Source organism: Cherax quadricarinatus, chromosome 92, assembly GCF_038502225.1.
Source record: "Cherax quadricarinatus isolate ZL_2023a chromosome 92, ASM3850222v1, whole genome shotgun sequence".
In the NCBI taxonomy this organism is placed as follows: Eukaryota; Metazoa; Arthropoda; class Malacostraca; order Decapoda; family Parastacidae; genus Cherax; species Cherax quadricarinatus.
This window is the reverse complement of record NC_091383.1, coordinates 4,014,385-4,042,324: the sequence shown is the minus strand read 5'-3', so window position 1 is coordinate 4,042,324 and position 27,940 is coordinate 4,014,385. Positions and strand designations below refer to the sequence as shown.

The 27,940-nt window shown below is 38.6% G+C and overlaps 1 protein-coding gene across 5 annotated transcripts in view; it reads right to left on the bottom strand.

Annotated features, from left to right (window-relative positions):
* Positions 1-27,061, bottom strand: part of LOC128698345 (protein bric-a-brac 2) — a 330,205-nt gene extending 303,144 nt beyond the window's left edge. Inside the window, exons 1-2 of one of the 5 annotated variants that reach the window (XM_070104471.1) lie at positions 26,908-26,931; positions 15,499-16,117 (exon numbers count right to left, since the gene is read on the bottom strand). In XM_070104471.1, coding sequence (XP_069960572.1) covers positions 15,499-16,002 — 504 coding nt within the window. In that variant the 5' untranslated portion in view covers positions 16,003-16,117; positions 26,908-26,931. Of the gene's footprint in view, positions 1-6,398; positions 6,858-15,498; positions 16,118-26,907 lie in introns of those variants that run through there. The other 4 variants (XM_070104473.1, XM_070104472.1, XM_070104474.1 and 1 more) reach the window with 4 other exon arrangements.
* Between the last annotated feature and the right edge of the window lie 879 nt (positions 27,062-27,940).

Genomic DNA, 27,940 nt, shown 5'->3' with positions numbered 1-27,940 from the left:
GAGGTCCACTGTAATGTGGTTTGTCTTTGTTGAGTTATCCTTCAGCCTGTGTCAACTATTGGGAAAAAAGGCAATCATTGCCTTACCAGCAAATTTGCATTGTGATGACTGCTGGTGTATGGTAGCTGAACCAGCAGGCTAATTAGCGTTCACCAACGCAAGAGAGAGAGTCGTCCACTTCAGCCTGTAGGTCTACCTGCTATCTGGAGTGTGTTCTGGGGGGTCAACACCCCCATGGCCCTCTATAATTGACTGGGGACCCACAGCTTCAGAGATAAGAATAATGTACATCTGTGAAAACCACCTTTTATAAGCTATGTTTGTGCAGTGGCATCATAAGACGGGGTGGCGGGCCACCCAGGGTGACACCATCAAGGGGTGGCACCATAGAGCCTCTAAAGAAGTTGATACTAATGCCCAAAACCGTGTTGCAGCAACATAAGAGAAAATCCCCTTGTTTCTCTTTAGCCTATTATATGATTACAGAGTACAAATAGGCCTATATAGGGAAAAGCAATGACACTATACGAAAAACTACGATAAATCGATAATTTTACAGTGGACCCCCGGTTTACGATATTTCATTCCAGAAGTATGTTCAGGTGCCAGTACTGACCGAATTTGTTCCCATAAGGAATATTGTGACTTAGATTAGTCCATTTCAGACCCCCAAACATACACATACAAACGCACTTACATAAATACACTTACATAATGAATATAATGCAGAGAATTCGTAGTTTGGAAGTTAGGAGGAGGTGCGGGATTACCAAAACTGTTGTCCAGAGGGCTGAGGAAGGGTTGTTGAGGTGGTTCGGACATGTAGAGAGAATGGAGCGAAACAGAATGACTTCAAGAGTGTATCAGTCTGTAGTGGAAGGAAGGCGGGGTAGGGGTCGGCCTAGGAAGGGTTGGAGGGAGGGGGTAAAGGAGGTTTTGTGTGCGAGGGGCTTGGACTTCCAGCAGGCATGCATGAGCGTGTTTGATAGGAGTGAATGGAGACAAATGGTTTTTAATACTTGACGTGCTGTTGGAGTGTGAGCAAAGTAACATTTATGAAGGGATTCAGGGAAACCGGCGGGCCGGGCTTGAGTCCTGGAGATGGGAGGTACGGTGCCTGCACTCTGAAGGAGGGGTGTTAATGTTGCAGTTTAAAAACTGTAGTGTAAAGCACCCTTCTGGCAAGACAGTGATGGAGTGAATGATGGTGAAAGTTTTTCTTTTTCGGGCCACCCTGCCTTGGTGGGAATCGGCCGGTGTGATAATAAAAAAAAAAAATAATACTTACATAATTGGTCGCATTGGGAGCTGATTGTAAACCGGGGGTCCACTGTATTTACGATATTTTGGAAAAACCCTTAATCCACCTGGCATCACTATAATCACTCATCACTGATGTGAGGAGGATGGATTTCCAACAGAGAGAAGAATCAGGTTAAAGAAAAGGATGGCAGGGGAGCAGGCAAGAGATTCCAGACTCACTCTACAGGAAGAAAACAAGAGGGCAATGTTGGAGTGTACTGATCATTTTCATAACGAACTCAAGATGCAATCAAAAGCAATCATGGATGTGGCAGCCATGTTTGTGGTCATTCAGACGAAGAATCTTGTACAAGCTACTGAAGAAGAATTGAAGGTGATGGCTTCAAGACTCACAGTCTTCTATAATGAAATATACAAGAATGAGCTCATGCTTGAAATACCAAGACTAAGGAGGCACCTGCAAGTTGCTGATGTTGATCTTGGAAAAGTTAAGTACAGTGGACCCCCGGTTTACGATATTTTTTCACTCCAGAAGTATGTTCAGGTGCCAGTACTGACCGAATTTGTTCCCATAAGGAATATTGTGAAGTAGATTAGTCCATTTCAGACCCCCAAACATACAAGTACAAACGCACTTACATAAACACACTTACACAATTGGTCGCATTGGGAGGTGATCGTAAAGCGGGGGTCCACTGTACTGGACTACACTGGATGTACTAACATTCATAGATGAATGGAACTTCATTGAATCTCTTCCAACTCTGACACTCTGCCTGAGGTTGTTCCTTACTATATGTGTTTCTGTGGCTTCTTGTAAAAGGAGTTTCTCCAAGTTGAAGCTGATTAAAAACTATTTACGGTCCACAATGAGTAGATGTTATTCATAAAAAATGGGTCATTTGACAGCATTGATTTTGATGATGTGATAGATGATTTTGCAGGATTGAAGGCAAGGAAATGTAAGATCAGATTCACTGAGATGTTACCTGTACTTAAGGTCAAATGGGAACTAGTGTTTCTATGATATTACAATGTTTTTATTTATTTTTCAAGTTTTTTTTCTTTACATTGTTGAAGATGAATAAATGTAGGATCTGTTGCCTATACTCAAAGTGGTATTTGAGTTTACGTTCCCTCAATATTGCTATGATTATTTATTTTATCATTAATAAAGTTGAGAAGTATTTTCCTGTTTAGTTTATGGTTCTTAACCTTTAAACTGTCCAAACGTAGATCTATTTTTGCTCGTGTAGCGCTCCAAACGTAGATCTATGTTTGCTCGCGTAGCGCTCCAAACGTAGATCAATGTTTGCTCGCATAGCGCTCCAAACGTAGATCAATGTTTGCTCGCATAGCACTCCAAACATAGATCTATGTTTGCTCGCATAGCGCTCCAAACGTAGATCTATGTTTGCTCGCGTAGCACTCCAAACGTAGATCTATGTTTGCTCGCTTAGCGCTCCAAACGTAGATCTATGTTTGCTCGCGTAGCGCTCCAAACATAGATCTATGTTTGCTCGCGTAGCGCTCCAAACGTAGATCTATGTTTGCTCGCGTAGCGCTCCAAACGTAGATCTATGTTTGCTCACGTAGCACTCCAAACGTAGATCTATGTTTGCTCGCGTAGCACTCCAAACGTAGATCTATGTTTGCTCGCGTAGCACTCCAAACGTAGATCTATGTTTGCTCACGTAGCGCTCCAAACGTAGATCTATGTTTGCTCGCGTAGCGCTCCAAACGTAGATCTACATTTTTTTTACATACTTTCTTGTGGAGAAAATCAAGGTCGGAGCGTTATGTGCGCAAATGTAGATCTACGTTTGGACAGTTTAAGGGTTAAATGTTCTCACTGCTAAACATTAGTCATTGGTCATGCAGCAGTGATATAACTGGAGTTTACTCCCCCATCCCCTCCCCCCCCCGCCCTTGGATTTCACGTGGGTGACACCAAAGATGCCGCCCCGGGTGACACTAACCCTAGCAACGCCACTGTGTTTGTGAACTTTATTTGAAAACAAAAATGCAGTGAAACCTATGTTTGAACTTAATTGGTTCCTAGGTGGTGTTCAGACTGAGAAAAGTTCAATGTCTGAAAAAGTATTTCCAGGTTTTAATTATCAGCCTCACACACTGGAGGATGTTGAACTGACTCTTCCAAAAGTCTCTGAGAGTCAGTCAGGTAAGTGTCAGAGGTCACTTCAAAGCACTTCTGAAACAGGGCTTTCCTGTAATGGTTTTCTGCAAATGAACTGTAAACAAGCCAGCACATTCGGATTTCAGAAAAATGTTCAAAGGCTGGGTCAAATTTTTCTGAACAAAAGTAGTGACGGTGGCAGTTCTTCAAAGCCTATGAGAAGCTTCCCATCAGTGAAAAAGTGCTAATTCTCGACTTATTGTGCATAATTTACCAATTAAATTTTATCATAGGTATATATGTCAACAAAAAACAACTTATATGTAGGTTCACTATTATCCATGGCTTTGGGCATGCATGGTAGGTATTGGAACATATCTCCTGCAGATACAGGGAGACTACTATACTGCTTAAAAAGAAACAAAAATCTAAAATTGAACGTCTATCCACCACAATCACCATTACCAGCCACCTGATTCTCCTTATTAGTTTATTAAATTGAGGATTTAACGCTTAACGTACAATTCTTCCAGACATTACATAAAAGCGTTTAACAGATGTATGAATGTTTATTAGTATTCAGGTTAATCACTTCATGTTGCCTCAATCAACACCTAATCTTCAACTCTTAATACTACTATCAGCAATACTACAAAAGCTTCTCCCAACAACTTCATTATTACTGTAATACTATAACCACACACTTTAACTGCTTCCTCAACAGCTTTAGTACTATTATCGGTATAGTCACCTCTCACTAAGCTCCTCTATATAGTGTAGTTTTTCATTAGAGTGATTGAAAAAGTATCGTATATCCAATATGTTCAAGTGTCGCCCATTTCTGTATAAATAATGTATTGTGCTGTAATAAATTTGTATTGTATTTTGTTTTAAACTGAATAGTGCATGGAAAGGCTTTCAAAGTACGTGCTATTCAATTTTTGGAAACATCTCCCTGATTCACCACGAGGCCTGGTCACAGACCGGGCCACACGGGCATTGACCTCCGAAACCCACACCTCCTCCTAATTTCCACACTCCGAATTCTCTGCATGATATTTGCACCACACATTGCCCTTAGACAGGACATCTCCACTGCCTCCAACCGTCTCCTCGCTGCTGCATTTACAACCCAAGCTTCACACCCATGTAAGAGTGTTGGTACTACTATACTTTCATACATTCCCTTCTTTGCCTCCATAGATAATGTTTTTTGTCTCCACATATACCTCAATGCACCATTCACATTTTTTTCCTTCATCAGTTCTATGGTTAACCTCATCCTTCAAAAACCCATCCGCTGACAAGTCAACTCCCAAATATCTGAAAATTATTCACTTCTTCCATACTCCCTCCCTCCAATGTGATATCCAATTTTCTTTATCTAAATACAGTCTCTCCTCGCTTAGCAACATACTCATTTACCGATGCCTCGGACTTATGATGGGCTCTCTGACCAGTATTCATACCTAAATACAGTGGGCCCTCACTTAACGATATTAATTGGTACTCGAGAACGAATATCGTTAGGCGAGTTTTTTAGCGTTAGCTGAGGCAAAATGTTAGCGTTAAAATGTATCGTTAGGCGAATTTAACGTTATGCGATGCGTTCGTTAGGTGAGGGTCCACTGTAATGTATATTTGAGCTGATTTCAATATATAGTACACTACTGTATAAACATTTAAAAATATACCAGAAATGTTATGAAGGGTGCAAAGGTGACATTAAAACAATATCAAAGATGGTTGACACAAACCCAGTACCATCATAATATTCTCCTCACTTAGCGACAAATTTGTTTGACGACGTGGTCTTAGGAACGGAACTCCGTCGTTAAGTGAGAAGAGGCTGCATATATATACATGTATATATATAGGAGCTGTATATGAAAGCTTACTTTACAGTATTTAAGAAGCACCAGCTAACCCTAGAGTGATATTCCATGAAGACAAAGATGCAAGTTGCAATTTCAAGGTGATTATTCTTATAGACCTTCACTCTGACTACCTCGCATTAGTACATATTAAGATTAAATAAAAAATTTAATAAAAGTTAACCACTTATCTTGTCTAGATTTAAGTTGTTATTATGTACTAGGATTAGTCTGCCTGAAATGCCCCGGCATGATAGTAACTTCTTTGTATGTACACCTACCATCCAACTTACGACCTGCTCGACTTACGACCACTCGACTTATGACCGTGTTTTTTTTTTTTTGCCAAATTTCTGGGAAATAAACAACTATTTGTGCTGTACACAGTGTTTATCCTAAACCTTACAGTATAAAATACAGTCCTAACAGCATAAAAAGTAAAGTAAAACATGAAATACCAAAATAAAACAATAAAATAAAGTCATTACAAAAATGTGATGTTGATATTCAGTAGTAATGTTCGACTTACGTCCATTTCGACTTACGACCGGTTTCTCGGAACCGAACTTGGTCGTAAGTCGGATGGTAGGTGTACTTAGCAAATCAAAACTGTAGCCTTTACAAAGAAATAAAATCTTTATTCTTTATTCTTTAAGACATTTTATTGGAGAATACAATCGGCTTTCTTATGAGGCTATTCTATACAATGCAATTTTTTTGGAAATGCAACTGAAAAAGGACATCCAAATTTGAATAATAAGTATTGTGAAGGCATTATCATGTGTATTCAATTTCTGATGCAAGTTTTCAATCCTATTTACCAAAAAAAAAAAAAAATTGCACCACGTATAGGAACTCTACACAAGAGCTGACTATATTATACTTATATTAAAACCCTACACGGAGTGAATTATTGCTGCAATAAAAGACTGCTCTACAACATGCCTTTGTGTTCATGACTGGTGAAATGCATCATTCCATTCAATGACGTTCTTTATTTCTTTTTTTATATTAACATACTGGCCATTTCCCACCAAGGTAGGGTGACCCAAAAAAGAAAAAACACTTTCATCATCACTCACTCCATCACTTCATAATAATATGAAAACAAGTTAATAAATTACCTGGGTTTTTGAAATCCTGTCAGAAAGAGTAAAAGAAGCTGATGTAGATGATGCAAATAATTTCCCATCTTCTGTAAAAGTCATGAGCTTGTAACCGTCCCACGAACTCTCACTGTTCTGCGCGTGCTTCTTGCTCTGCACATGTTTTTCAATTGCAATTCGTCCCCTGGATGCATAATCCAGCAGCTCTCTGCATGTCCAACACCAGCATTTTCCTCCGATATTGACTTTACTAATGAATTCACCCACTTTGTAATATACTTTATTCTGGTTTATTGTAATTGGAATTTCTCGCTCAAGCCAGTCCCATCTAAACTTATTGGAAATCCCTCTTTCTAAATTTTTAAGATTTTCAGTCGTGTCCTCAGTAAGGACTTGAAAAGTAGCCATAACTAGATGTACCTTTCCATACACTAAATTTAACTGTGAAACAAAAAATCATATTTTGCACAACCTACATGAATTTAGCAACAAATTCAAATGGTCGGGTAAGCGCAGGCTTGAGGAGAGCAGAACTATGAAGCTTGAGTTACCACACTTTGTTGTGGCATTTTGAGCCTAACTTACAGATACAGAAGACAATATCTATACACTCCCACACAAAGAAACACTGAACTTTGGCTGTAGTGGTACTTATTGCTTTTTGCTACACAATGCCTCATACAGGAGGGCCCCGCTTTATGGTGATTCGCTAATACGGATATTTCAAATTATAACCAAAATTTGTTTATACGGCTCCCAGAGTCACTATTATGGTGTCTGCAAACCACTCTGCTTACATCCTCTGTGAGCTCCATGTCTCTTTCATGTGTTTTAAAGTTACGGCATATGTTATATATACTACTCTGATAATTGTACTTATGTGTACCTGTACCTAAATAAACTTACACACTATGCTGGCATTAAGACCACTAAGAGTGTCTCGCTAGTGTTGAATACGTAATAATAATACAGTGGAACCTCAAATTTTGAAAGTATCACTTATCGAACTCCTTGAAAATCGACCACTCTTTTTTAACCAACTTTGTCCCTATTATCGAACTCGCCCCTATTTTTGAACTCCCGGGTACCAGACCTGTCCGCCAGCCTGCTCTGTCCACGTCCCTGCGCAGGCGCCGTGAGCCAGTCTGACTTTGTTGATGCTTGAGTGAACACTAACCTGCGGTCTCATTCAAACATTTTACGATTAATTCATTGTGTTTAGTGCTTGTGGGACTGTGAAATAAGCTACCATGGGCCCAAAGAAACTTGCTAGTGATACCCCTATGGTAAAGAAAGTGAGAAACACCATAGATGTGAGGTAGGAAATAATAAAGAAGTATGAGAGTGGTGTGAGACTTGTTGAGCTTGCCAGGATGTATGGGAAAAACAAGATTTGCGCCAAGTGGAATGATGTCCAAATGTTTGTGGAGAAGTACCACCCTGAGCAAGCTGAAACAAGCATCTTTGAAACAAGTTCAGTGACAGAACCATGTCCCATTTTAGGGAAATCTTAGAGGCACCAGAAACAGAGGACTGTGGACAGTTATTTTGTGAGACAGGGGTCCAGTGACTCTCAAGCTGGTCCTAGTGGCATTAAAAGACAGAGAAGGGAAGTAACCCCAGAGAGGACTTTGATACCTAAAGTCCTCATGGAGGGGGATTCTCCTTCCCAACACTAACCCAACTCCCTCTCTCCTCCTCCCTATCTTCTAGATGCCATTACCAATCTTCAATAAAGGTAAGTAAAAATATTATTTTATATGTTTATTTAAATTTATTAATAATTGTACACTATATCTGTTGTGTGTATGTAAAACTATAATGTAATACTATCTATAAAATGTATTTTTTTGTGAATATTTTTGGGTTTCTGGAATGGATTAATTGTATTTCCATTATTTCTTCGCTTTTCAAACTTTTCGACTTTAGAACTAAGTCCTGGAACGGATTAAGTTCAAAATTTGAGGTTCCACTGTAATAATAATAATACAGTGCACCCCCGCATACTGTTGGCATCACATAACGTTAAATCCTCATACCGATACATTTTATCGCTAAGATTTTGCCTCGCATACCGCTAAAAAACCCGCTCAACGCTATTCGTCCGAGACGCGTCTAATGTGCGGCCTGAGCCAGCCTCACATGTTCCGCTGGTGGCATTGTTTACCAGCCAGCATCCGCGGTAACATCCAAGCATACAATCGGAACATTTCATATTATTACAGTGTTTTTGGTGATTTTATCTGCAAAATAAGTGACCATGGGCCCCAAGAAAGCTTCTAGTGCCAACCCTACAGGAATAAGGGTGAGAATTACTATAGAGATGAAGAAAGAGATCATTGCTAAGTATGAAAGTGGAGTGCGTGTCTCCGAGCTGGCCAGGTTGTATAGTAAACCCCAATCAACCATCGCTACTATTGTGTCCAAGAAAGCGGCAATCAAGGAAGCTGTTCTTGCCAAAGGTTCAACTGTGTTTTCGAAACAGAGATCGCAAGTGATAGAAGATGTTGAGAGACTCTTATTGGTGTGGATAAATGAAAAACAGATAGCAGGAGATAGCATCTCTCAGGTGATCATAAGTGAAAAGGCTAGGAAGTTGCATGAGGATTTAATTAAAAAAATGCCTGCAACTAGTGATGATGTGAGTGAATTTAAGGCCAGCAAAGGTTGGTTTGAGAGATTTAAGAAGCGTAGTGGCATACATAGTGTGATAAGGCATGGTGAGGCTGCCAGTTCGGACCACAAAGCAGCTGAAAAATATGTGCAGGAATTCAAGGAGTACATAGACAGTGAAGGACTGAAACCTGAACAAGTGTTTAATTGCGACGAAACAGGCCGGTTTTTGAAGAAAATGCCAAGCAGGACCTACATTACTCAGAAGGAAAAGGCACTCCCAGGACATAAGCCTATGAAAGACAGGCTTACTCTTCTCATGTGTTCCAATGCCAGTGGCAATTGCAAAGTGAAGCCTTTATTAGTGTATCACTCTGAAACTCCCAGAGCGTTCAGGCAAAAGAATATCCTCAAGGCTAATTTGTGTGTGCTGTGGAGGGCAAACAGTAAGGCATGGGCCACTAGGGACTTTTTCTATGACTGGTTACACCAAGCATTTGCCCCCAATGTGAAAAATTACCTAACTGAAAAGAAATTAGACCTTAAGTGCCTCCTGGTGTTAGACAATGCCCCTGGTCATCCTACAGACGTGGCAGAGCGACTTTGTGGGGACATGAGCTTCATTAAGGTGAAGTTTTTGCCTCCTAATACCACTCCTCTCCTGCAGCCCATGGACCAGCAGGTTATTGCAAATTTCAAAAAACTGTACACAAAAGCTCTGTTTGAAAGGTGCTTTGTAGTGACCTCAGAAACTCAACTGACTCTAAGAGAGTTTTGGAGAGATCACTTTAATATTCTCAATTGTGTAAACCTTATAGGTAAGGCTTGGGAGGGAGTGGTTAAGAGGACCTTGAACTCTGCTTGGAAGAAACTGTGGCCAGAATGTATAGACCAAAGGGATTTTGAAGGGTTTGAGGCTAACCCTGGGAATCCTATGCCAGTTGAGGAATCCGTTGTGGCATTGGGAAAGTCCTTGGGGTTGGAGGTTAGTGGGGATGATGTTGAAGAGTTGGTGGAGGAGGACAATGAAGAACTAACCACTGATGAGCTGCTAGATCATCTTCATCAGCATGAGGCCACACCTGAGGAAACTGCTTCGGAGGAGGGGAGAGAGAAATTGAAGAAGTTGCCTACTTCAAAGATTAAGGAAATGTGTGCAATGTGGCTTAAAGTGCAAACCTTTTTTGATGACAATCACCCTAACACAGCTATTGCAAGCCGTGCTGGTGACTATTACACTGACAATGTTGTGAAACACTTTAGGAAAGTCATAAAGGAACGGGAGGTACAGGCCACTATGGACAGATATGTTGTGCGACAGAAGTCCAGTGACTCTGAAGCTGGTCCTAGTGGCATTAAAAGAAGAAGGGAAGTAACCCCGAAAAAGGATTTGACACCTCAAGTCTTAATGAAAGGGGATTCCCCTTCTAAACACTAAGACTCTCTCCTCCTCCCATCCTATCAATCATCACCAGATCTTCAATAAAGGTAAGTGTCATGTAAATGTGCATGTCTTTTTCAGTTTGTGTGTATTAAAATTAATATTTCATGTGGTAAAATTTTTTTTTTCATACTTTGGGGTGTCTTGCATGGATTAATTTGATTTCCATTATTTCTTATGGGGAAAATTCATTCGCATAACGATAATTTCGCATAACAATGAGCTCTCAGGAACGGATTAATATCGTTATGCGGGGGTTCACTGTAATAATAATCATCACCATGGGGCAGTTAAAATGTCACATATTACATTATTATAGTCATTTTCATTAATCCATCTTCGGCATTTTTTCAAAATTATACAAGAAATGCTACATATCATATAAACATCACATACATACCCACAGTAAAACAAACTGGCGTAAATATGAGATGTGGTAGCCGGGCGGCTTGTACGAGTGATGGCAAGAATTCTATTTACTCTAGGCCAACATCAGAGAAACTGTGTGCACTATACAATTACTGGGGTAACTAGAAAAATATTCCTTTTGTATGCCTTCACAAACAGCGTCATTCATTCTAAAAGTGATGCTGCATGAGAATGGGAGTATTGCTGTTATGTATTCTACTGCACTAATGTGAAGACAACTTGTACACAATATAAGGTGTTTGTTTTGTGGGTAAATACTTCACAATCGTGTGCATAATGCGAGATGAATGCGTATCAACAGCCAGTGGACATGTATGAAATACGTACGCACGTGTTAATCCAACCTCCCACCCAAAACCACTGACACCATGGACTTATTTATGGAGCACCCTCCCCATGGTGTTTTATAATAATAATAATAATAATAATAATAATAATAATAATAATAATAATAATAATAATAATAATAATAACAATAAATAATAATAACAATAATAATCTTTATTTCTGCAAGTGAACTTGGGTGTGTTGCAGTGAGCACTGCATCTCTTGGTTCCATCTGGAAACTTTCCAAAATTTTAAGTGTTTTAAAGTCATTACATATATTATATATACTATTTTTGTGTTACAATGGCATCTAAGGAAAAAGTGTTGTGGGAAATTAAAAGTGGTACATCAGTGAATACTAAAATTATAAGAAAATACAGTGGACCCCCGGTTAACGATATTTTTTCATTCCAGAAGTATGTTCAGGTGCCAGTACTGACCGAATTTGTTCCCATAAGGAATATTGTGAAGTAGATTAGTCCATTTCAGACCCCCAAACATACACGTACAAACGCACTTACATAAATACACTTACATAATTGGTCGCATTGGGAGGTGATCGTTAAGCGGGGCTCCACTGTATTGTTGACGCAGAAAAACTTTTACTGGTGTGAACTGAAGATCAAACTAATAACAACGTGCCTTTAAGCTGAGCTATTATCCAGTCCAAGGCCCTAAGCCTCTTCAATCTCTGAAGGCTGAGAGAGGTGAGAAAGTTGCTGAAGATAAATTCAAAGCTAGAAGAGACTGCTTTCATCTCCTGATTTCCTACAATAAATACTACTCACTTCTCACCCTACATTAAGGCCAAAAATATTTTAAGGTAAGTAATGAGTGTACTGTATATGCATTTTACTTCTTTATTATGTTTTAGGTCTAGTTCTATTGCTAACTTAATACAGCCTCTCCTCACTTAATGACGGAGTTCTGTTCCTAAGACCACATCATTAAACGAATTCGTCGCTAAGTGAGGAGCATACTATAATGGTAGTGGGTTTGTGTCAATAATGTTAAATGATCAGTTATGGAAGGAGAAAAGAGAATATGAATGTGTAAATTCAAGAATTATGTGGATTAAAGTAAAGGTTGGATGCGAGAAGTGGGTCATAATAAGCGTGTATGCACCTGGAGAAGAGAGGAATGCAGAGGAGAGAGAGAGATTTTGGGAGATGTTAAGTGAATGTATAGGAGCCTTTGAACCAAGTGAGAGAGTAATTGTGGTAGGGGACTTGAATGCTAAAGTAGGAGAAACTTTTAGAGAGGGTGTGGTAGGTAAGTTTGGGGTGCCAGGTGTAAATGATAATGGGAGCCCTTTGATTGAACTTTGTATAGAAAGGGGTTTAGTTATAGGTAATACAAGTATACACGATATGATGTAGGGCGAAATGACAGTAGTTTGTTGGATTATGTATTGGTAGATAAAAGACTGTTGAGTAGACTTCAGGATGTACATGTTTATAGAGGGGCCACAGATATATCAGATCACTTTCTAGTTGTAGCTACACCCATCTTTGTTATTGTTTTAATGTCACCTTTGCACCATTTATAACATCTCTGGTATACAAGTACAATCCAACTTACGACTGAGCTTGGTTCCGACCAACTGGTCGTAAGTCAAAATGGACGCAAGTCAAACCTTATGCTTTTAGCACTGTTTTTTATACTACATGTATAAGGTTTAGGAGAAATACTGTGTACAACACAAACAATTGTTTATTTGCATACAAAACATTCGTATGCATGAAAACATATGAAAACATTCGTATGCATGAAAACATACGAAAACATTTGTATGCATGAACAGAAAAGTACAAAATAACCTAAGCTAAGCTGTAAACAGTACGGTCGTAAGTACGAGTGGTCATAAGTCGAGCAGGTTGTAAGTCAGATGGTAGTGCATTTTTAAATATTTATACAGTAGTGTACTGTACATTGAAATAAACAGAATAGAGGAAATCAGCTCTATTATACATTATTTAGGTATGAATACTGGTCAGAGAGCCCTTCGTAAGTCCGAGGCATCGGTAAACGAGTACATCGCTAAGTGAGGAGAGGCTGTATATGACAGTGTAAACATGTTATTAAGCGTTTACATTCATTTGAAAGTGAAAAAAAATGGTGATTCGCTTTATTGCAGTAGCCTAGAACCTAAACCGCCATATAAGTGGGGCCCTCCTGTATATAGCAAGGAATCGCAATAAAACAAGTGACTGTAATCACATAATACAACAGTAAAATATTAATGGTTTAATAAATCAACAAGTAGATGAATAAAACATGTGTGAATCATATAAGTATCTTTACTGGTAGGCAAAACATTCCCACAATAAAGATCCTCAGGTGTTACACGTCTTCATATACAACGGTATGAAGAAAGAATGGAAATATCGGAATACTTTATGTGTCAAATTCTGAGCAATGTGGGACAAAGGGGTAAGTCTAACACCTACTGTCCCAAGTCACCTAGCAGTATACAGAAGTTAGCTACTACAGTAGGAACCCTTTCTTCAGAGTGCAGGCACTGTACCTCCCACCACCCCTCCTTCAGAGTGCAGGCACTGTACCTCCCACCACCCCTCCTTCAGAGTGCAGGCACTGTACCTCCCACCTCCACTCCTCCTTCAGAGTGCAGGCACTGTACCTCCCACCTCCACTCCTCCTTCAGAGTGCAGGCACTGTACCTCCCACCTCCAGGATTTAAGTCCAGCTAACCAGCATCCCTTTAATCCCTTCATAAATATTAAAGTGTTCACACACACACTCCAACAGCACATCCATTAAATAACCACTTGTCTCAATTCACTCCAATCTACAATGCTCTTCATACAAGGGGCTTTTGGCATGTTACACTTAACCACTGCATTTCTTTGTACTTCTATGTATCATGTCTAAATTAATAATAAATACTTACACAAGCCTGCTGGATGCTTAAGCCCTTGAAAATCAAAGCCAATTTTACCCCTTCCCCTCCAACCATTCCTGGAATGACCCCTTCTGCTCCTACCTTCCACCATAGATTTATAAACCCTATTTGTCATTATATCCTTCTATAAAAACTTGAGAAAACAAGACAAAATTCACTGGGTGAACTGATTTGGAAACAACACAGACCACTGGTTACATCAGCTATTGTTATAACTGCATCAAAATACCTAAGTCACAACTGAAATGGTTATAACTATAACCATATTTTTTAAAGGGGTGGAGTGGTAAGCCAGCAGAAGGCCTCAGTCTGATGACCAAAAGCTCCAGCAGCAGGTCATCTGACTAAGACCAGCATCAGGAAACAATTGTCCTGTTTCCTGATGAACCTTACCTAACCTAACCTGCATCAAAATAATCTCATCACAACTCACCACAACTGTTCTTTCCAGCCAAGAATAAAAATTGCCAATACTTTGACTGGAACAATACAAAAATAACATGCACACCGGAGAATAAAACATCGTCATAATTCATTAACCCGTTAACTGTCCAAACACAGATCTACGTTCGCTTGTGTAGTGCTTCGCTGTATAGTCCTTGTGGCTTAGCGCTTCTTTTTGATTATAATAATAATAATTGTGTAGTGCTCCGAAAGTAGATCTACATTTTTTACATGCTTTTTTATGGAGAAAGTCAAGGGCGGAGCACTATGCGCGAAAATGTAGATCTACGTTTGGACAGTTAATGGGTTAATATCTGAAATCCTCACAACCATGAATGTGTTCACATTATGTTAATATGTTATGTCTAGTTTAATTAGTGTGTCATTCCCTCCAGTACCAGAACTCCTCAGCTGATCGAGTTCAAACCCTAAGTGTATCTTTACGATGGCAGCTTTTAAACTGAATATGATTTGCACGAACACCAATTTTATTGAAACTACGAAAATTTAAATGTCGGTTCTCTTACGATAACTTGTGAATGCTTCTTTCTAAAGCATTAGCATTAGTCTGTCCAAAATGCTCAGGCATGTTAGTGGCTTTCTTTGTACTTAACGTTTTATAAAATGTAAATGTTCTCACTAGCCATTCGCTCCTCCCCAGAGATTGAACCCCATTGAGGCAGAATGTGCATACAAGTCTCCTAGCCCCTACGATCGCTTTTACTTAGCAGTAAACAGATACCTGGTAGTTAGTTGACTGTTGTGAGTGGCATCTTGAAGGACCTAAAGACCACAATGGAAATAAGTCACTCTGCTTGGCTTTCTTGAATTACCCTGGGTTATTAACCTTCCTTGATTACTAATCTGAAAAAGGTCTCTTTTTTCTTATTAGTAAAATATGTAACTTTTAAATGGATTAATATATATTGACATATGCTTACCTTAAATCTCACGTAGTCTTGTGGGTATATGACATTTACTTTTTTCCTTGGCCTATCTCGGACAGCCTCCTCTTGTGCATCATTAAGACGTCTGTGTGAGGGATAGTGTTCAAACAACTCGCGAGACGCTCCATGATTATGTACATCATTAAAAGTCTTCACTATCATGCAGTTTTTTTTCCTATCCACACTGGCATAAATCTTGGCAGGACAGTTTAACTTGAATGAGCGCTGGTTTGGGCGAGCTCCAGTTGATGCAACACTTTGTGCTGCCACCCCTCCGTGCTTGCATTTGTACTTGATATAACGATATACAAATTTAGACTCATACTGATCGGTATCTCTGGTCAGACACTGATTAGCAGTGACAACTTTCTTGCAATCAGACTTAACCCAATGAATGTAAGTAGCTTCACTATGAGCGCGTATGGCTTTCTCCAGGTCCCGATAACAGGCAAATTCTGCTCCTTGGAAAAGATCCAGATTGCCTTCAGAGCAACTCATGGTTCATCATTTATGAGAATCTCAGTGAGAATTTTTATATGCTGAGATGGCCAGCCAGCTACTGTATTCCTTCCTTTTGAGATATGTGGAAATTTGATACTTATACTACACAATTCTGAAAATAGGTTAGACAAATGTATGATTGAAAGCCCACAATCATATAAATATGATATAAATAAGGTGATAAGGATTTCTAACTAAAAACTGGAAACAATGGATTTAAGTTTGATAAACTGAGATCTGGTTTAGCAAAAGTTGTAGATGAGTTGAGCAAACTGCCAAGTAGTGTCACTGAAGCTAACTCCTTGGGTAAAATAAGAATTTTTTGGATAAGCAAGAGGGTCAGTAACTCAGAATTATCAAACAAACTCAATTACATGTATGTGGGTCATATCTAGTGTCATCAAATGTTAAAAATAAAAACTATAAACCTATTAGATTATAACCAAATTAACTTTTTTCTTATAAGTATATATGTTCAGTGATAATAACTTGTAGTCTTAAGTAAGGCTTAAGCTTGCCAGAAATGCTTTGCATAACTACGCTCTTTCAACACGTACTCAAGTGTCACCCATTTCTGTATAAACAATGTTTCATGTTGTAATAAAGTTGTACAGCCTCTCCTCACTTAACGACGGAATTCCATTCCTAAGACCAAGTCAGTAAACGAATTTGTTGCTAAACAAGGAGCATACTATACTGGTAGTGGGTTTGTGTCAACCATCTTTGATATTGTTTTAATGTCACTTTTGCACCATATATAACATTTTAATTATATTTTTAAATGTTTATACAGTAGTGTATATTGTTATAAACAGGATAGAGGAAATCCAATATAACTCCAATATACATTATTTAGGTATGCATAGTGGTCAGAGAGCTGTCATGAGCCCAAGTCATCGGTAAACAAGTATGTCGCTAAGTGAGGAAAGGCTGCATTAGTATAGGATGGAACCCACAACAGTTGGCTAACACCCAAGTACCTACTTATAATAATAATAATAATAATAATAATAATAATAATAATAATAATAATAATAATAATAATAATAATAATAATAATAATAATAATAGTAATACCTACAAGGCATATAGACCTAGCTGACATCAATGACATGCAGCACTACCATATAGAAAGCTGCTTGTTATGCAGAGCATTTTGGGCAAATTAGGTCAATTTTGTCCCACACCAGTCAACTAACACCCAGGTACCCATTTTCCTTATGGGTAAACATGGACAGCAGGTGTCTTATGGAAACACATTCTGATGTTTTCCAGCCATACCGAAGGATCAATTCCTGGACCTCAGTGTGTGAGCTGAGTGTGATGGCAACCAAGCTAGGTCAACAGAGGCAACATGTACAGTATAAGGAAACATGCTCAACATTTCCACTCATCTCAGAACCGAACCCAAGTTGTTTAGTTGTGGGCTGAATGAGCTACCACTTAACCGTGAAGTTAAAAAAATGATAGACAAATACAGTGGACCCCCGCTTAACGATCACCTCCCAATGCAACCAATTATGTAAGTGTATTTATGTAAGTGCGTTTGTACGTGTATGTTTGGGGGTCTTAAATGGACTAATCTACTTCACAATATTCCTTATGGGAACAAATTCGGTCAGTACTGGCACCTGAACATACTTCTGGAATGAAAAAATATCGTTAACCGGGGGTCCACTGTATAGGAATGAGAAAGGATGGACTTGAGAAAGACCCGCCTAGCATGCGTCAGTAGGCATACTGCTGTGCTGACCATTACCTAAGGCCTATTAGTAAAAAGAAAGGAGAGTCATTTGAAGGTGCACGAAACACCATTCAAATTCAAAACACAAATAACCTGCACATAGAAACTTATGACGACATTGCAGTGTGACTTGGACCATTAACCAGTCCAAGTTGGATTCAAACGTTGTCAAAAATTTCTCTCTCCCATATGTGGGTTATTTGTGTATTCTTCCACTCATGGTATTGTGCCTTTTTATTCTTCAAATTTAAATTTTTTTCAGCCTCATGGTACAAAAATAATGTAGTTTACATGCATTAAAACATTTGTAGGCACAAAAGAAAGCCACTAATATGCAATGCATTTTGGGCAAATTAATCCTCCTGCTAGAACCCCAGTATCCGCAGATTCTATTTCCACGGTTTCAGTTATCCACGGCTTACTGTAGCCCAAAAATAACCTTTAATTTTGCTTAAACCTTTCAGGGTCAGAACCCCTGATCTCAGAATTTCTCTCAGGGTCGAAAAATTTAAAAAAAAAAAAAATCTTATGAAATGATAGGGAATCTTTTTCAGAAGGTAATGAAAAGAAAAGTATGAAATTTGCTGAAAAATTTACAGAATTACGCTCTCGCAAAGTTAGTGGTCTAGGCAATATTTTCTCATAGGCGATTTTTCCCACTTTGAGCCCTATTTTCAGCCAATTCCACTGTTCCAGTTGACCAAACTCATTGCTATTTTGCTGGTATTCCTTCTATTCTACTGATTGAGTACAAGAAACCACCCATTTACCTATTTCAACTACCCAAAAAAGTGATCAGAAATTGGTAATTTGACCAAATTCACACAAAAATTTAAAAATTGCCAATTTAAAAATAGGGTCCAGAATAAACAATGTAGAAATTCCTGGCACTTGCTTTCAATTTTGAATTTTTATTCACACAAAAAATAGAAGATTTACTGTTAGGCACTATTGTAATACAGTGGTACCTCGGGATACGAACTTAATTCATTCCAGAAGGCTGTTCAAGTGCCGATACCAAACGAATTTGTTCCCATAAGGAATAATGTAAATTAGATTAATTCGTTTTAGACCCCCAAAAATACACTTAGAAAAGCACTTACATAAATACACTTACATAAGTGTTCAAGTTTTGAGCTGTTCGTATCCCGAGGTACCACTGTAATTGCATAAATAATGTCAGCACATTTATGAACGAGTATTAAACCAACCAGTTTGAAGTGCATTGGAAGAGTGATGTAATTTGTGTACTCTGGAATATCAGCAAAAAGCGAACATTTCTGCTACTTTGAGCTCAGTTTCAAGCTACTTTCACCCCTGAAATCAATCAAAATCATTGAAATATATCTTACAGTCTATCAAGACACCAAGAAACTGAGAATACAACCATAAGAACCATACAAAAATACACCACAAAGTATGTGTTAATCACAGTCACAGTTTTTTTAATCCCATTATGAACTGCTTGCTGAAGGATTCTTTTATAAGGTGCACATTTACCACATAGACCCACTGTCTCATATCTAGGCCTGAATTTACTGCTCACAGCTTATCTGAGTGGGCTGAACTCAAGGCATAGTACTATGGCACTGACCCTCACTTCAAAGCTGTAGTACTATGGCACCTACTCACAGAGGATTAATAAAGCAGCACATGTACTGTCACCCATTATTGCAACACTGTTTAACAAATTTGCTGAGTCCTCAACCTTCCCATCCATACTCAAGACAGCAAGGGTTACTCCAATCCTCAAAGGAGGTGATCCCACTGATGTGAATAACTATAGACCAACATCAAACTTGCCCTTACTTTCTAAAATATTCAACTTTACTCCTACTTTATATCCAACAATGTATGTACTTAACCCCTGCCAGTCTGGGTTTAGACCAAAAAAAAGTATGAATGAAGCTATTATACAAATGCTTGAACTAATATGTACAGCCCTCGATAAAAATGAATATCCAATGGGGCTCATCACTGACCTACGGAAAGCATTTGATACAGTGGACCACAATCTCCTGCACCTAAAATTAAATCATTACTGCATCAGAGAACATTCCCTTGATTACCTAAAATCTTATCTTAATGATAGGCACCAGTATGTATACGCAAGTGGAGTCAACTACCCTATCCAGCCTGTAGCTGTCAGAGTGCCCCAGGGTAGTGTCCTAGGCCCACTCCTCTTTCTCATCTACATCAATGATCTCCCCAATGCATCTTAACTCCTTAAACCAGTTCTATTCACTCATGACACTATTTATGTCTACTCCCACTCAGACCCAGCGATACTTAGAGACACTATAAACAACGAGCTGCTAAAAATATATACATGTACTTGGATGATGACCAACAAACTCACTCTCAACATAGAAAAAACATATTTCATGATGTTAGGAAACAGAGCCTTAAATATCCAACTTAATATATCAATAAATGGTTTCCCTATTACAAGACACACTGAGGGTAAATTTCTAGGTCTTCTCCTTGACTGTAATCTTAAATTTCATTCCCACATCCAACACATATCCAAGAAAATTTCCAAATCAGTAGGTATCCTTTCCAAGAAACGATACTAGGTACCCCAAACGACACTCCTTACCCTATACCACTCTTTAATATATCCCTACCTCACCTATGGTATTTGTGCCTGGGGATTAACCACAGCCAACCACCTTAAACCTTTAATTACCCAACAAAAAGCTGCTGTGTAGATGATTACCAGCTCCTGTGCAAGACAGCACACCCCACCACTTTTCAAAAGCCTGAACCTACTAAATATACGAGACATACACTCATATTATTGTGCCTACTACATATACAGAACATTAAACTCCAATATAAACTCTCCATTTAAACTTCTTAATAGCCACAACAGAACGCACAGTCACAATACAAGGCACAAAGCACTCTTCAACATCCCTCGTGTCCGTCTCACACTATGCAAAAATACAGTGCACATAAAGGGCCCGAAGATCTGGAATTCACTACCTGAACCGGTAAAGGATCCCCTGACTACATATAAATTTAGGACTACAATGTATGCTTAAAAATCATCTCATCTCTCAATACTAACCAAACCAACCTAAACAACTACTAAACAACTACTAAACAACTACAGTGGACCCCCGGTTAACGAACTTTTTTCATTCCAGTAGTATGTTCAGGTGCCAGTACTGACCGAATTTTTTCCCATAAGGAATATTGTGAAGTAGACTAGTCCATTTCAGACCCCCAAACATACACGTACAAACGCACTTACATAAATACACTTACATAATTGGTCGCATTTGGAGGTGATCGTTAAGCGGGGGTCCACTGTACTAAACAGTTTGAAGCAACTCTCCAAAATATTATATGACCTTTAGTCTGTTAAACATCTGCCACTCCATGAAATATTACTGTCTGTACCATTAATTGTAATATTATTTTTATTACCTGGAGTTTACCTGGAGAGAGTTCCGGGGGTCAACGCCCCCGCGGCCCGGTCTGTGACCTTATGTACAACTTTAAGATTATTATTCTTATAGCCCTCCACCTTGACTACCTCACATTAGTATTAAGATTAAATAAAGATTTATTAAAAAGTTAACAACTCTTATCTTGTCTAGATTTAATTAGTTATTATGTACTAGGATTAGTCTGCACCGAAATGCCCCGGCGTGATAGTGACTTTCTTTGTTTTTAACAAACCAAAACTGTAATTACACATTGTAACCTTTACAGAGAAATTAAATCTTTATTCTTTATTCTTTATAATAACTCCAAAGCATAAAAGTAATGTTGGCAGTTCTTCAAAGCCTATGAGAAGCTGTGAAGTGTTTCCCATCAGTGAAAAAGTGATAATTCTCAACTTACTGCACATAATTTATCAACTAAACTTTATCATAGGTATGTATGTAAACGAGAAATGACTTATACGTATATAGGATTCGGTACTATCCGTGGCTCTGGGTATCCAAACGAGAAATGACTTACATGTATATAGGATTCGGTACTATCCGTGGCTCTGGGTATCCATGGCAGGTCTTGAAATGTATCTCCCGCGGATATGGGAGGACTACTGTACTGTAGGATATGAATACCGTATTTTGCAGCTTATAAGACTTGTTTTAGTTTCAATGGCTCGGCATTGGACGTAAATGGGAGAGCTACAGCCCACCCGACACCCCAAACTTATAGCTCCTGTCAACGACCTTCAGTTTATAGGACACAGGCTGGGTTTTGGAGACATTTTATGGAAAAAAAATATGTCTAATAAGCTGTGAAATACGGTAATATGTGATATCAAAAAGAGGAAAAGACTTGTGTATACAGTGGACCCCCGGTTAACGATATTTTTTCACTCCAGAAGTATGTTCAGGTGCCAGTACTGACCGAATTTGTTCCCATAAGGAATATTGTGAAGTAGATTAGTCCATTTCAGACCCCCAAACATACACGTACAAACGCACTTACATAAATACACTTACATAATTGGTCACATTCGAAGGTGATCGTTATGCGGGGGTCCACTGTATTTTATGACATTAATTCATTGAAGCCAAAAGCTTTGGAAGCTTCAAATATAGGTTAAATAAATTCATGAGTGAGAGGGGTTGGATCTGAGTGGGGTGTGCACATGAGTGAGAGGGGTTGGGTTTCAGTGGGACCTACACACTTGAGTTAATAGGGTTATCAAAACTTATTCCTTGGGTAACACTGATAATGGGTTGGGTGGATATTTTTGTTAGTGAGTATGGGTTTGACAAGGACTTGCCAAGTATGGGCCAGTAGGCTTACTGCAGTGTTCCTCCTAATGTTCTTAACTGTTGTTACACCCAGAATTAAAAGTCCCATTAGTGTCACATTTTTTAAAAGGCTTGTAAAATGGTAGAGAATCATTTTGTAAAGGTGATGACACCAAAAATGCAAAAATTGGATATAAAACTTATGGAATTAAGCAGGTGTGAAGTTGGAGGTCATGGAGAACTTTACACAACTGTGATTTCGCCCAATTTGAGGCCTATTTTAAACCAATTCCCGTGCTCAAATTGGCCTAATTCTTGGCTATTTCAATTGAGCACAAGAAACTGCCCATTCAACTATCAGAGCTGTATAAGAGGGGCTCTCCTGCATAATATGAACAAGAATGTTAAGTCATATTGAGTGGTTCAAGTATTATTTTATTCATTCAGTCAGTGTACCTTTTCCAAAATAATATTTCATTTAAAGGTTTCCCTTTATGATGTGTAGAAATGAGTAAAATGTAATTTTAAATCAAACTTACTCTCTAAACAGCATTTTAAGAGGAAAATTAAGCAAAATCTTAATATTTTACGTAAATAACCCACACATAGGAAAACGAAACTTATGACAATGTTTCAGTCCGACTTGGACTATTAACTAGTTATTAGTCTAAGACGGACTGAAATGTCATCATAAGTTTCTTTCTCCTATGTGCAGGTTATTTCTTTATTGTTCCAGTAATGGTATTGTGATTTTTCATTCTTAATATTTTATATAAAAAGCTTTTTACCCATAGCCATCCTCAAATCTTGGAGTTTCTGTACCCAAATGTTTAGGTTCTGTTTTTATCACTAAGTACGACATGTTTGGTACCTCCATTGGATCAAAGAGCGATTAAGAGATTCAGTGCCACTACAGATGCAGGGCGGTGCAGAAACTTATCGCAGCAATGGCTGATGACCCAGACAGTGGAGTGCCAGTGTTCTTGAGTAAATTTAATTTTGAAGATGTAATCAATGAAACACACACATGTAAACACATGTAATCAATGAAATTCCCCACTCAACAATAATGGGAAGCTGGGGAAGAGGCCTACTATGGTGAATAATTTCACAGGTTTTCCCTCAACAGAGTCAAGTCCAGGAAATTGTGAATATTGGAAGGGCAGTAACAAGCCAGAGCTTCAAGATATGTTACAAGACAATTGCAACCAGATCACAGAATGGGTGAGATTCAAACCACTGAAACAGCTAGTTCAGAGCCAGCTGGTCATGTGGTCAACACACTGGCTTGAGTGTTTCAGGACTTGCTTGCCAGGAGTTCAAGTCTCACCCATTGTGTGATTCTGTTGCAATCATGTGTTACAAGACAATGAACACCAAATAAAAAAAAAAAAATGTTGGAGGAAGTCAATTCTCAGATATAAGTGAGGCAGGTAACAGAAGAGGATGAGGTAGAAGGAACTATATCTTAACAATTAATACTCCAAGTGATACATGAGTGCTGATAAAACTGTAGACTTTTTTTTTTGTACTCAATCGGACCCTGACACATCTAGAAGCACTGACATGAAGCAGGTTCTGAAGCAGGTGATAACACCTTATAGTCAGCTGTATCAATTATTGCAGGGTAAAACAAACCACAGATGGATTACAGAATACTTAAGAACTCCAGTACAGTCATCATCTACTAACAACTCTATATTAAAATCAACATGATAACTGCAGCAATTCACCTCAGCTCAAAAACCATAACTATCCACCTCAGTCCAAGAACCACAGCCATCTATAATGGCCCAGTAGGGCCACACTAACCTTCTCTGCATGTGTCAAGGCAAACAACTATTACTAACCAGAATTTAAGGTTACAACAAATTGATATACATAAACTTCTTTGGCTTTTTTTTGAAGGACTCAAGAACATAACTCCATGTTTGCCATATGTTTATCAGTCCCCATAACATAATTCCATGTAAACTGCTGATTTCCAGGAACATAAACATGAATATATGCTAAATAACTAAATAAATAACTGCTGTCAATGAATAAGTAAATAAACAAATAATTACCAGTAATGAAAAGTTAATAAATGAAGACAATTTATGGACTTGCTGCCTTCATGTTGGGTAATTATCTTAAGTTTCATCTCCAAAGTATAAATGCTCTTGCACTATCATGGTTGAAATATTGCAAGTCGAACTATGAAAAGTCATGAAGCACCTGTACTGTACAGGTAGAATTGCTATCAACTATTCACTCTCCATCAATCTGTGTGAACCTACATGTGCCCTAATAGTGGGCATGACAATAATAACCAAGTTAAGCCATATAACATGAAGAGAATAGGCTAGTAGTATGTTTATGGGTAAGTGGTAATATATAGGAAGTGCATATTTAACTGGTAGCTGGGTAGCAAAAGTGTGTTAAAGGCTACTGATACAGCAGTCAAGTAGCGACCGGTTTATAGGTAAGCTTAGAGAAGCCTATAAAAATGAGAACGGTAAGTCCTCGACTCACAAACACATTGGAGACCTCCTGAATTGTGTATAACATTTGTAATACAGGAAGTCTTGAAATCACGAACACATTGAGGACATTCTGAATTGTGTATAATAATTATATACACAATACACAAAATTCTCAATGTGTCTGTAAGTCGAGGTCTTACAAAAAATATACTGACACTAAATATCTGGTAACATGATACAGTCTCTGCTTATGTTTGGGCAGGCCAAGAACACCGGCCAAATTTCTGAGTCACGCGATGCCTTAAAAATGCAAAGTCATCATGTTTGATTAAAGGAAATGGAGGATGGCTCTGATTCCATGGATCAAGAGCCCTTCACTAGCACCAAAACAACCCCCTCCCCCAACCTCATCCCCTTGAAGGGACAGAAATGGCTATTCATTTTTTTACCCCAATAACACAAAAACTACCTTATTATACATAAAACTTAAACGAGTAATGACAGTTAAACTTAACATTCACATCTTACATCATTCTCATTCACATCATAATTAGTTACACATGACATTTAAATTTCTATAACTTTCACAATTAACTGTATAATGTAGGTTAATAACCGACAAGTACGATGAAGTGTCAAGTATGAGGTAATACTAGAGGAAGTAACGACTGAATAACTAGAGGAAGTAACAAATGATAACTAGAGGAAGTAACGAGTTTATAACTAGAGGAAGTAACAAGTGAATAACTAGAGGAAGTAACGAGTTTATAACTAGAGGAAGTAACAAGTGAATAACTAGATGAAGTAACGAGTGAATAACTAGAGGATGTAATGAGTGAATAACTAGATGAAGTAACGAGTGAATAACTAGAGGAACTAACGAGTAAATAACTAGAGGAAGTAACAAGTGATAAGTAGAGGAAGTAACGAGTTTATAACTAGAGGAAGTAACAAGTGAATAACTAGATGAAGTAAGGAGTGAATAACTAGAGGATGTAACGAGTGAATAACTAGATGAAGTAACGAGTGAATAACTAGAGGAACTAACGAGTGAATAACTAGAGGAAGTAACAAGTGATAACTAGAGGAAGTAACGAGTTTATAACTAGAGGATGTAACGAGTGAATAACTTGATGAAGTAACGAGTGAACAGCTAGTTAAAGTAATGAGTGAATAACTTGATGAAGTAACGAGTGAACAGCTAGTTAAAGTAACGAGTGAATAACTAGAGGAAGTAACAAGCGAATAACTAGTTAAAGTAACGAGTGAATAACTAGTTGAAGTAACGAGTGAATAACTAGATGTAACGAGTGAATAACTAGTTAAAGTAACGAGTGAATAACTAGAGGAAGTAAGGAGTGAATAACTAGAGGAAGTAACGAGTGAATAACTAGAGGAAGTAACGAGTGAATAACTAGAGGAAGTAACGAGTGAATAACTAGAGGAAGTAACGAGTGAATAACTAGAGGAAGTAACAAGTGAATAACTAGAGGAAGAAACGAGTGAATAACTAGAGGAAGTAACAAGTGAATAACTAGAGGAAGTAACGAGTGAATAACTAGAGGAAGTAACAAGTGAATAACTAGAGGAAGTAACAAGTGAATAACTAGAGGAAGTAACGAGTGAATAACTAGAGGAAGTAACGAGTGAATAACTAGAGGAAGTAACGAGTGAATAACTAGAGGAAGTAACAAGTGAATAACTAGAGGAAGTAACGAGTGAATAACTAGAGGAAGTAACAAGTGAATAACTAGAGGAAGTAACGAGTGAACGACTAGTTAAAGTAACGACTGAATAACTGGTCATTAAACTAAACTAAATATATAATAAACACTTGTTATAAGGCAGAGAATCACTAGAGGAAGTAACAAGTGAACTAGTATAAACAACGAGTCATTAGAGGCAACAAAAGCTGCAATAAACACTAGTTTATAAGACAGAGGAACTCAGGTGTCCTCCAGTGTACCAGTAGAGGCAGTAACGAGCGCCAACACTGGTCATTAGAGGCCACAAAGTGGTGTAATAACCACTAGTTAACAAGTGAGAGGATCACCAGCTGATGTAAACAACACAATGATCAACACAAACAGCTGGTTAACACTCTCAACCCTCATTGGTCCATTCTCAGCCAATGGCTGCACTCCAGGCACTACAACACTAAAATAATGTCCTCTGAATTTAGTTGACTGCAATTATTATATCTAGGAAATGTTCTAGTATGACAAAAAGGTCAGAGAAGTGACTTATTTCCATTGGGGTCCTTGATTTACGTTAGCATCTTTGCTTTCCATTCAGGTCCTTGAATTCTATTGGGATTCTTTATTTCTATTGGGGCCCTTTATTTCTACTGGGATCCTTGCTTTCCATTGAGGTCCCCCCTCAAGGAAGGTTCCTTGATGTTGGTGAGGGGCTCTTGATTTAGGGAATTGGATCTGTGCTCCAGTTCCCCGAATTAAGCCTGAATGCCTTCCACATCCCCCCCCCCAGGCGCTGTATAATCCTCCGGGTTTAGCGCTTCCCCCTTGATTATAATAATAATAATAATAATCCATTAAGGTCCATTATTACTATTAGGTCCTTGGTTTCCACTGGGCCCTTGCTTTCAGTGGGGGTCCTTGCTTTCAGTGGGGGTCCTTGCTTTCCAGGGGAATGGAAATAAGTCACTGTCTGACTTTTTTGGGTTATCCTAGGTTCTCTACACATATATATCTTTATTTACTACAAGTACATGTACAAGGTATACAGTCCCAGCTGACAACAATGACATACTACTATATAGAAAGTACCTTGTTATGCTCCGCATGTCGGGTAAATTAGGTCAGTGTCCCGGGATGTGACCCACACCAGTCCACTAACACCCAGGATGTGACCCACACCAGTCCACTAACATCCAGGATGTGACCCACACCAGTCCACTAACATCCAGGATGTGACCCACACCAGTCCACTAACATCCAGGATGTGACCCACACCAGTCCACTAACACCCAGGATGTGACC